Below are 12119 nucleotides of genomic sequence, written 5' to 3' on the forward strand. Positions count from 1 at the left end.
TGACTTTTTTTGTAAAAATGTTAAGTAATTTTTCTAGCCACACAACCCATAAAACGACTCCTTTTTTCATTAGTTTAATATAATTTACGTGTGACATTTATTGGTTCACTAAATTCCCTGCTTGACCCAGTACTCGTCAAAATTAACACTATTTTGACGACAATTGGGACATGCTTATTGTATTGCACCTAAGTTCGTCAGTGTATTAATTTTGAACTTTATTTCAAGGGAATAAAGTTTAAATGACATGCAGGTTATTTAAAAAATAGCAGTATTGCACTTGCAGTGACGATATTATATTTTTAACAGAATCTCATGACTATACTGATTATTTACAAAATTCTTATCATCAGTAACATACTCGTATGTATTTCAAAATGTTTTCTTCCTCACTCTCGCCGTGATATCACAGGTAAGTAAAGTACATAAGAGTTTCATAATATAGAATCCAAAGTATGCGCTCACGTCTTCATTCAAGCATTACACACTGATTAAGAGCTTACAGAGGTATTCAGGACAAAATGATGTCGTTCGAAGCTAGTTCGGAAAGCTAGGAGTAGTAAAACATCTAAGTGGAACAATTCGTCATAACTCTCGATAAATGTACAGATAACCCAGAAGTATGATGTGTATACAAACAATTCTTTAATTATATAGTTTTGTCGCCTTTTTTGAAGAAGTGTACTAGTTACCACACTTCTATACCCACGACAGCCGAACGGTGAAGTAATCACAATTATTATTGTGGTTGGACGTTCTACGCTGTACTTTCCGGTACGTGACCTCCACTCCAGAACCTTGCTACCCCATTGGCCGTCAGTTCTGCGTACTATGTGCCCTGCCCATTGCCACTTCAGCTTGCTAATCCGTCGGGCTATGTCAGCGGCTTCAGTTCGTTTACGGATCTCCTCATTCCTGATTCGTAAAGAAACACCAAGCATAGCCCTCTCCATAGCACGCTGTGCAATTTTGAGCTTATTTTATAAGGCCTATATTGAGAGGCCACGTTTCCAAGCCGTATATATCACTGGTAACACACACTGATTGAAGACTTTCGTCTTTAGGCACTGAGGTAGGTTCTGACGCGCTCATAAAGGTAGCAGGAAGGCGCTGGATGCAGGCCGCCACCAGCCGACCATTGTGGAAATCATTGGGGGAGGCCTATATTCAGCAGTGGACGTCCTAGGGCTGAAACGATGACGATGATGATGAAAAACAATTATTAAGATAATTTTAATGAGCAGGGCTTCATACAAAAAGGCTGTCAAAATCATTTTTTAATGTTATTTGTATTAAATTGACATAGATGATAAATACTAAGAATAAGAAATTTATTTATAATATTCATTACACGTCAAATTTTCAAAAAATATCTAGTATCGCTTACAAAAACATCAATAACTTAAAAAATCTCCGCGAAGATGTTGCTTGCACTAGCTAAAACTCAAAATACTATACTTTATTACCTACGACATAAGGTTCAATTTACTGCCGAAAATTGACGAGTACTGGGTCACTTTGACGGTAATTGGGTCTAAAGTGTCGAGTACTGGTACAAATGGGTCTTTTTTCAGTTAAATAATTATTTGAATTAATTCATAATACCTACGATAATGAATAAAAATTAACAAAAAAGAGGAATAAATTATCTACCTGGCCATGTAATCAGATTTTTTCAAGGTCAAATAGTTTTCTCGTACCAGCGTTGCAAAGTTAGCCAAAGTGCAAAAAGTGTCGAGTATTGGGTCTTTTACCTTATATCGCGAACGCAGACTGAACGCGTTGGTTTGGCCGAAGCTTAGGTCATCGCATCGCGTTTACGTTAGCGCTTCTGCACACGACGCCGCTACCGCGCCGCAGCCGCGCCGTCGCCGCGCCTTTGCACTGTTTATACGCGCCGCACTATGGAGCGAAATTGAGATTTATGGACATAGCGATTTTTTTCACAATTTCTATTTGAAAAAAATACCTATCGATAGGTTACGTTATTCTGATGAATAAATGCTTCACAAGTTTTTCTCTAAAACCAATAGTTTGACTGGAAAAAAATATTTTCCATTTTCGTTGTATGGAATGAAACATAAAGTGGTCGATTTCGACTAAGCCTTGACAGATCTTGCTTTAAAACTACTTAAGCCTTGTTCTATGGCTTGTTGACTGTAATCCTACGCTATCAGCGCGCATCCAAAGTTGCCCGTTCACAAGTTATGAGGTTCTGAAAAATTAAAAATAAGTAAGTAAAAGTGACTTTTTTTGGGAATATCTTTTAAGATTTAACAAAAATATAAAGATTTTATACGTTAATAATGTAAATTAACCTTAAATTACTGCTAAAAACACATTTTAATAAACTTAAAAGGAATTAAATCAGCGATTTTTTTTTCACAATTTCTGTTTAAAAAAATACCTGTCGATAGGGTATGTTATTCTGATGAATAAATATTATGAACGTTTTTCTCTAAAACCAATAGTTTGGCTGGAAAAAAATATTTTCCATTTTCGTTGTATGGAATGAAACATAAAGTGGTCGATTTCGACTAAGCCTTGACAGATTTGCTTTGAAACTACTTGAGCCTTGTTCTATGGCTTGTTGACTATAATCCTAGACTAACAGCGCGCGCACAAAGTTGCCCGTTCAGAAGTTATGAGGTTCTGAAAAATTAAAAAAAAGTAAGTAAAAGTGACTTTTTTTTGGAATATCTTTAAAGATTTAACAAAAATATAAAGATTTTATACGTTAATAATGTAAATTAACCTTAAATTACTGCTAAAAACACATTTTACTAAACTTAAAAGGAATTAAATCAGCGATTTTTTTTTCACAATGTCTGTTTAAAAAAAATACCTATCGATAGGGTATGTTATTCTGATGAATAAATATTACAAACGTTTTTCTCTAAAACCAATAGTTTGGCTGGAAAAAAATATTTTCCATTTTCGTTGTATGGAATGAAACATAAAGTGGTCGATTTCAACTAAGCCTTAACAGATTTTGCTTTGAAACTACTTGAGCCTTGTTCTATGGCTTGTTGACTATAATCCTGCAAAAACAGCGCGCGCCCAAAGTTGCCCGTTCAGAAGTTATGAGGTTCCAAAAAATGAAAATTAAAGTAAGTAAAAGTATCTTTTTTTGGGTATAAATCTTTAAAGATTCAACTAAAACATGAAAATTATATACTTTAGTAATGTAATTAACCTTTCTCTTGTCGTCTTATCTAAAGAAAAGTCAATTTTACTTACTTTACTTTTCATTTTTCGGAACCTCATAACTTCTGAACGGGCAACTTTGTGCGCGCGCTGTTAGTCTAGGATTATAGTCAACAAGCCATAGAACAAGGCTCAAGTAGTTTCAAAGCAAATCTGTCAAGGCTTAGTCGAAATCGACCACTTTATGTTTCATTCCATACAACGAAAATGGAAAATATTTTTTTCCAGCCAAACTATTGGTTTTAGAGAAAAACGTTCATAATATTTATTCATCAGAATAACATACCCTATCGACAGGTATTTTTTTTAAACAGAAATTGTGAAAAAAAAAATCGCTGATTTAATTCCTTTTAAGTTTATTAAAATGTGTTTTTAGCAGTAATTTAAGGTTAATTTACATTATTAACGAATAAAATCTTTATATTTTTGTTAAATCTTAAAAGATATTCCAAAAAAAAGTCACTTTTACTTACTTTTTTTTTAATTTTTCAGAACCTCATAACTTGTGAACGGGCAACTTTGGATGCGCGCTGATAGCGTAGGATTACAGTCAACAAGCCATAGAACAAGGTTTAAGTAGTTTCAAAGCAAGATCTGTCAAGGCTTAGTCGAAATCGACCACTTTATGTTTCATTCCATACAACGAAAATGGAAAATATTTTTTTCCAGTCAAACTATTGGTTTTAGAGAAAAACTTGTGAAGCATTTATTCATCAGAATAACGTAACCTATCGATAGGTATTTTTTTCAAATAGAAATTGTGAAAAAAATCGCTATGTCCATAAATCTCAATTTCGCTCCATAGTGCGCCGGCGCGCCGCATGAACACCGCCGCCGCGCCGCGGGCGAAATTATGCTTTGATGGCGCGGTGGCGGCGCGGCGGCGGCGCGGCGGCGGTTTTATTCGGTGCGTATGAACAGTGCACGATGAGGATGCAGTTACGTTGAGGATAAGTGGGCGTTGCAGTATTGAGTTTCATAAAAAGAATACTGTGACCACCTCGACTTTATACGGTTACGATCCCTTTCCGGGTTGATAAATGTGCGATGACCTCAAAGGAGACCGTGTGCATAAAATTAACTAAACTTTTCGCATCTTTTAATTTTGATGTGTATTTTAGAAAATAACTGTCATCTTACATTTGCATAAACTTCTAATTTACCAGAAAATCAGGTACCACAGATTATGCCTGAGAAAATTCAATCTGGTACGACAGGCGCGTTACGCCGAAACTTCTGAAATTGTTTGATAAGTCATGCGTGCTTGATCCAAGCTTTTGTACACGTGATACAAGCGTTTCTACAGGGTGTCCCAGAATGGGTGAATCAAACTGATAGGGGAGGTAGCTCTACTAATGTACTATCCCTAAAAAATATGAAAAAAAAAAATAAAGCGCATAAGGAAAAAAAAAATTTTTTTTTGAAAAAGTGAAAATAAATCAGCTTTGCTTAAGTATCTGGCTATAATTGCTGCGTTTGGAGTTTATTCGTACTTTTTTCTTACTAATATTAATTATACATGATCGCTTCGTTTATCTGTAAACAAACTTTTGAAAATATGACTACTTAGATTTCGAGTTTAGAGCACTTTATTTAAAAAAAAATCCCGAACTCTAATTTTTTTTTTCATATTTTTTAAGGATAGTACATTAGTAGAGCTACCTCCCCTAGCAGTTTGATTCACCCATTCTGGGACACCCTGTATATTACAGAACACGTGAGAGGCGTGTTAATATGCCGAAATTGAATGGAATTGTGCTGGCGACACGTAGAGCATGTAACTCATCGTTTTTAATGTAGGTATGGAGCTATGATTATCACTCACTTTAAAGCAGTGCTTCTGAAGTATAGGACCAGGGGCATTTTGATTTTTAAGCGACCGTGATGTAAAAGAAATATAAACTAAAACAATTCGAAAATAGTCCTTACTCAAAAAATTGAAAAATAAGCAAAACTTGGTTCCTATTAAATTTTTGAACTTGCAACTTTTTATGTTCGGTCATCATCTTGGTTCATCTTGGGCTCGGTAATCTATGGTTCTTGTCAATTAACTTTCAGCTTGTCCAGCTGCTTGTGCACGACTCTTATCAACTGACCTTCAGCTTGTCCAGCTTCTTGTGCATGGTTCTTGTCAACTCACCTTCAGCTTGTCCAGCTGCTTGTGCATTACTTTGAATTATAATTTGCGAACCTTTCTTTCTTTAAACAAATTGAAAACCGTCTTAATTTTTTTAATATTTAACTACGAGTACCTATTCTACGAACTGTGGCGCTACGTGACTTTGAACTCACAGATCACAGAAAAAAAAAACTATATTTTCCAATTAAGTTTTCAGCATCCCATGACATCTTATTAAGTTTTAGGATTTAATTTAATTTAATATACCTCTAAGGTTACCTATTCAAGATATTTTTACTTTAAAATTTTATAATCAAAGTTCATTGCCTGCCTGGACTGGCTAGCATTATCTGTCAGTCGGGTTCTGTTGAGTGTAAATGTCATCATTTTCAATTTTTACTTGATTTATGGTTTCCAGATAGCACTAAATCAAAGTTATCGTTAAGTCTGTAGCCTTGTCCGTAATATTTTAGTTTTTCGCGAAGATATTGAGTTTTTTCATAAATGAACATTTACTGATTGTTATTTTATGTGAAAAAAGTACAGCTTTTTACAAGTATTCAATAGTGGGCCTAAAAACTTCGCGTCGGTAGGTACCTTAAGATTTGTCTTATTAATATATCTAGAGACAAATCTTCATGCTGTTATCAGCATGAAGATTGCAGTCTTATTAATATATAGAGACAAATCTTCATGCTGTTATCAGCATGTAGTCCCCGTAGGATTATTCCTACGGGGACTACATGTAATCAATAGAATCTAATTGCATGTGACCAACTCCCCAATTCCCAGTGATTTTCCATATCTCCGTACAAGGGAATGCAATGCCAGCATTGCAGAGCACTTCAAGTACTAATCAGTCAAACGATGTTGGCATGATTGAGTACAGTCATGCTAATAACTAGGATTCCACTCCATCAGTTCAGGGGAATGCGGGCACTACACTCGTATGCTAAAATTTTGCCCGAAGATTCGCTGTGTCTGAATTTCTAAGCACGAATTCGGACTGAAATTCAAAGTGGAGCGACGTAAGTTTCACTCTTTTGCTTGAACTTTAATCTGAAGAGTTGCAAAGTGAACTCTCTCGATACAGAGGTTCTGGGGTCGAAGTCAGATGGGATGTAGATTAAAAAATCAGTCTGATCCTTACTAAGTCTGGTAGACTTATGTCACTTAGCCCATCAATCCACAAGCATAATATGACCGCGTAACAAATTGAATCTATTGTGTCTCGATTCGCGAGGCTTGAAGGGCTAACCACTTACCAAATCATAAATGTTTTGAAACTATACGATAGACGTAACAATGTGGAACTTTTGCGATGTAGTTGTGTAACTAGCTCTGGGATTTCTTACCTTATGTTGATGTACTGTACCTGTGAAACCTTTCAACCCGCTTACAAATTCAATACAACCTACGCTGCTTCCTTGGGGATCCACCAAAGTTAGAATTTGCTGAAACTTATTGTCTGAAATATTTATTACTCGTATCATGACACAAGTTTTGATCAATTACAAAAAGATAGCTGGAAAGAAATAGCCAAAATAATTTTTTGTGGTCCTTGGTGGTTCGTTCAGAAATGGACTAGGTACCGTTGATTTTTTTAAAAGTAAGTGCTATTATTTGCTGTTTGGCTATTGGGGTACTCCAATTGCAAGACAGTGATTTAGATTATGACTGTATTGTGTAATGATGAGGATAGGTCATTAATTACCTATCCTACTTCAGCTGCGGTCAGCTTAACTTAACAGTTTTATAGCCATAAAAGTTGGCTCAAGCGTAACTACCTATTTTTTGAAGAAGTGACTCTGAATCCTTTTAAAGACACATTTTTGGGGTAAAAACCTTTCCTTTAATGAAATGAAGCCTAGTTCTACTAGGCTTTTAAATGGTGCCAATATTGGTGGAAAGTGGGGATGCAAACGTTTGAAAGTGCTTGTCGCGGGAGGTGCGATTTATTTGATGTCGAGCGTATTATTATCGTGGCGCGCATTTTAGCCCTGTCGGTAATGATAATTATATAAGGGCTGATTTTTCAATCGTCAGATAACTTTTAACAGAAGAATTAACTTGTAATTTTGACATATTTCCCATACTGGAACTGTCAATGTGCCAAACTTATTCTTCAGTTAAAAGTTATCCGACGATTGATTTAACTTCCTGCTCGGAACAGCTGACTCTGGAGGCGTCCGTAAAGACTCGAGCAAACATAATGAACAGTGAATTGAAACAAAGGGTTGGCTGAGCTTCGGACGAATGTTCGGCCATTACCGCCTTGAAAGGACGCCATCCGACTGAAGATATTTGAACGAGGAACTAAATCGCTTTTAATAATACTTGAATGGTGTAGACTGTGGACATATTTTTGACGAATTTCTGGGTCATGTTATGGATAAACCTTGATCAGCCTTTTAGTTTTTAAATCTTTTTTTATTTTTGTATTGTTCTGTCATTCTGTTTTTCCTCTCTTCTGTCTTCTATCTTTTTTATGTAATCTTGTAAGTTCTTTTAATAACTAGTTATATGACTTACCCTTACAGCTGATGAGCATGAGTATAATTTTTACTCTCATCCCTCACATTTTTGAGTGGTTTGTTACGGGTAAAGTGGGCACGCGCCGTGAACTGACAAACTTTCCGGGTATTTACAAACGCTTAAGTGCAGTGGTTAAGAACTTGGTAATGGAACACACAGGTTGGATCTTCGAAACATTTGTTTGCGTACTTACATGGTACGTGTATGTTTGAAAACAAACGGTTTCTAATTATCATAATAATTTCCTAAGAAAACGATTAATTTCGGCAGTAATATGTAAGTAACGTCAATTTTCTTTCGGCTATTAATAGGCACAGGTAATTGTATAATAGGCCGGAAGGAAAGTATGACGCAATAACATAATTAAATCATAAATACAGGAAAACAAAAGTTCCGAGTGGGTACAGTCACTAACAAAACTGCTTTTTATCAAAACGTATGTTACATTATGTTTAAAATGTAAGTATCATTATGTGGGATTTTTATTCCCTTTTGAATATTTAATTCAGAAACATAATATTACCTAACTATACAACAAGTTTTAAAACATCTCGTACTGAAATTTTGGAACCTGATGATCATTACCTAGGTCGTTTATCCCCTGTGGCACGGCCATTTCTAATTTACAAAAGCCTATGGGTCTCTTGTACCAAGTTAACGCTATTCTTTTCTTAATTTCGTTGTTTAAAAAATTTTAACACTTTTATTTGCGACTGCTCATCTGCGTGTCCGACAGATGAACAAAAGAAACCATTTCTTCTTGAACTTAGTCTCGTGAATGGCTCATTCGTTTGCTAAATTACCGTTTGTCTGTGAGTGTACTAGAAGTTCTCTCGATTAGGTATGGAAATTGGAAAATAATTTAAAATACTCGAGTTAAAACGATTCTAGAATTTCCTATTAATTTGATGACCATATTTGCTGTCATAACACAGTTATTCAAACACTGAAGCAATTTTATTGATGACGGTATGACCAAATTGGGTATAAATAAAGTATTATCTCAAGAAATAGAAATGTATGTTTTTAAGAGGTACTTATCGTAAGAGAACAAGCAAAATATTTTGAGGAATTCTACTTAGTGTGTTTGTTAGAAAACTAGGTAAACATTCAGTTTTTATCTGAATTATTTTTTACATGATCTAAAAACTAAACTAATCTAAAGTCAGAAGTAGAAAAAAGTAATGCTGGCGACTTTACATTGTATGCAATCTACCAAATAAGGCAAAGCTTTTTCTTATGCAAAATACGATATTTAAACAGGTCCTAATGATATAACGCGTAAATGTGGTTTTACATAAGCGTCAACCTGTTCATCCAGTAGCGAGTTCTGTGGAGATATTCTCAATTGCCCTGTTTAAAATTAGTCACGGGGGATTCCGTATCTTCTTTAAGTTCGTCCTTGTTTGTTCATGCAGTGTTTAATTTGTATTTAAGGATGAAGCTGTAAGAAGTCCAGTTAATTAAAATAATGTTAACTTGTTCTTCGAGGTTTCATTTCCTGATGGTTGTTAAAGCTACTAAATGTGAGATATGGATTTTCAATGTTTATTTTATAGTACAATTTTTTTGTGCGTATTTTATTTGATTGTTGTGTTTATTCTGTCATAAGATTAGCCTTTGCGTGCTAGTTTTTTTGCGCTGTTTCTTCTCAGCGCTACCGTGTTTCTTCACCTTATAGTTCGTATAATAACACCGTATAGTAAAATAATAACACTTATAATGTGTTTAATTTTATAAACAATTAGCAGAATACCAAGTATAAGCTGGTTTTTATTCGCCATAGTAATTTCTGATTAGTTTGGGATGCCCAATTGGTAATAGTTTGAAACATTCATAACAATTTATTACTGCTCTTTCTATCAACCACTATTGCTATTAACTAGATGCCTTCCCCACACGTAACCAGCCAGCCATGTAACTCTATGTATAAAGTTCGCCGAAGGTTTTCGTGGAAACTTGTCTTTGCAGCGGAGTGAAAGGCTCAAGTGTGAAATGGAGAGTCCTCAACTTTTAAGACATAGATAAGAAGTTTTTGCAAATTATTTGTGTTGAAAATGCGAAGTTCCATTTTACTGATTATGTTGAACTTGGAGTTCTTGCAGGCGTTTTTTCTATTCGCTGGTAAGTTATTAAATAGAACAGTATATATTTTTACTATACTCGTAGTTGAAATATACAGAGTAGAGATTAGCGAATAAATTCTTTTACGATTAGAATCCTACATTATTTCTGATGAACATAGGCGGTACGAAGTTCCCTGGGTCAGCTAGTTTTGAAATAAAATACTGCCTATCACACCAATTATCTATTGTAAAATTTTTGACAATAGCGAAGCTTTTTGCGCTACTTCTTTTCAGCACTATGTTACTTTACTTGTTCTATATGTTATGTCAATACATTTACAGCTTACCTACTCTAAATACGATTTCTTAATATCCCAGGAATCCATCCTATGATATATGCTCGTTAGTGCGTCCAATTACCAATAATAACACAACACATATTGTCTTTTGTTTTAATAATAAATCTTGTTCCAGAAAAACACGAGCCCATATTGTTTTGTTTCAAAATCTGTCCGTTGTACTGCTCGCCGCGGCGGCGTGACGAGGGTAGGTTATTTTCTTGTCTTATAAGTTTTGTGTTTAGATAATATTTACTAGAGTTATAGGTTAAGACGGATGACTACAGGGATGACCAAGAAAATGGTCATAACAGTGTATTAGCAGTCGGAGGCATCAAATATCTTTAATACGCCAAATACAAGATTCATTGTCATTGTGGAAATCATTTAGGGAGGCCATGTTCGGCAGTGGACGTCTTATGGCTGAAAATAAATGATGACGATGATGAATTTTATACAAGTCTCCGACTGATTTTGTTTACTTCTTCAACCATGATAATTATAATTCAGGAAAAAATATCAATTTTATTAAACTTGTTTATCTCTTCCGTTCATTTATTGAGTTTTAAAAATGTAACTTCACAATTTTTCAGTTTACACAGTTGGTATTATTGTAATTTTAATTGGTGGTTCAAAATTAACATAAAAAACTTAAGCACTCAATTGTAACAGTAATTAGTTATTTAGCTTAATTGGTGATGCGCTAAAGATCTTAAAAAATAACTCCAGAAATAAAACGCAAGGACCAAATTAAGTTACAAATAAATGGTTACAAAGCAGTGTTTAAATATTTGAAGTTTGTTGAAGTTGATTGTTCGCAAGAATTCTCCCACTCTCTGCTCTAAACTTTTATTTGTTTTGCGAAGAAAAATATTCCAAGAATTAGTTACGCTTTAAAATCTGAACTAATAAAATGCAAAAATATCTCTACTGTCTGTTTAGTGGCACGTGCAAATCGAAATTAATTTGAATGATTTGTTATGATGTTAGATTACTTAGGCTATAAGCATAATTATTCGCTATTTTACGTATATTACCATTCATGTGACATTTTGTTGTTGCATTGCGGTGCTCCTTGAGAGAAGTTTAGGTATACCTAACCTAAACTGCCTGATATTGCTGCTAAGTTTCCTTTGAAACTTCATTATTGCACACTTATATTGTTCGTTTCAATTACAAGACATCTACTGGGATAAAAGCCTCGACTGATCGTATGCTGCCTGCATTCAGATCGTTAGTCAACCAAGTGGTAGGAATTTTCTAGTTTAAGAACAAGAATATTTATTTTTCAATAGGGTGTACTGTCTATAATATCAGGATATGGTCATATCCAGTTTTTAAAAATAGCATCCAAATATTACTTCACTAGGTGTATCAACACAAAATAATTATGTTTTGTTTCACAGATGCATCATCCCTGATCTACATCGAAGACGATCCACCTCCCCCCTATGAGGACTACAGTCCCCACCCTTACCACGCTGGTCACTACATCTTCTGCCATTCCAAGCCGACTACGAAGCCCAAACCCACGACAACTACACCTATGCCGACCACGACAGAAGAGCCTACATTTATATGTTTGTTATGTATGAAGAAGTGCGGGTTTCCGCCTAAAAGTAGATAATTTTGTATTTAAGATTTAGAATTATATATAATCGAACTGCCTAAGGCGGGATTCGAACCCACGACGATACTCACGCCCGTATTCACAAACATTAGTATGAGGTTTCACAGTGCGCGTGGACGCACAGGGTGACACACAAACCAATCACAGAGCTCTATTCAACGCTGTGCGTTAGATTTGCTGCTTCACTTAAGCAAGCATCGTTTGTGAATAAGTACGGGAGTTAG

At 35.1% G+C, this 12119-nt stretch overlaps 1 protein-coding gene across 1 annotated transcript; it reads left to right on the forward strand.

Moving 5' to 3' along the window:
* The first annotated feature begins 9838 nt into the window (after nt 1-9838).
* On the forward strand, nt 9839-11892 carry LOC135078623 (uncharacterized). The gene is made up of 3 exons (XM_063973152.1): nt 9839-9985; nt 10402-10473; nt 11672-11892. The coding sequence occupies exons 1-3, from the start codon at nt 9919-9921 to the stop codon at nt 11890-11892; spliced, it is 360 nt and encodes a 119-aa protein (XP_063829222.1). The 5' UTR covers nt 9839-9918.
* The last annotated feature ends 227 nt before the right edge of the window (nt 11893-12119 follow it).

This window comes from Ostrinia nubilalis, chromosome 15 (assembly GCF_963855985.1).
Source record: "Ostrinia nubilalis chromosome 15, ilOstNubi1.1, whole genome shotgun sequence".
Lineage (NCBI taxonomy): Eukaryota > Metazoa > Arthropoda > Insecta > Lepidoptera > Crambidae > Ostrinia > Ostrinia nubilalis.

What these genes read in the sequence shown, in the direction of transcription:
- LOC135078623 (XM_063973152.1), top strand. Translation starts at nt 9,919, where the DNA reads ATGCGAAGTTCCATTTTACTGATTATGTTGAACTTGGAGTTCTTGCAG. An exon ending in GGCGTTTTTTCTATTCGCTG is followed by an intron (nt 9,986 to 10,401) that starts GTAAGTTATTAA and finishes ATCTTGTTCCAG; the next exon opens with AAAAACACGAGCCCATATTG. An exon ending in GCCGCGGCGGCGTGACGAGG is followed by an intron (nt 10,474 to 11,671) that starts GTAGGTTATTTT and finishes TTTGTTTCACAG; the next exon opens with ATGCATCATCCCTGATCTAC.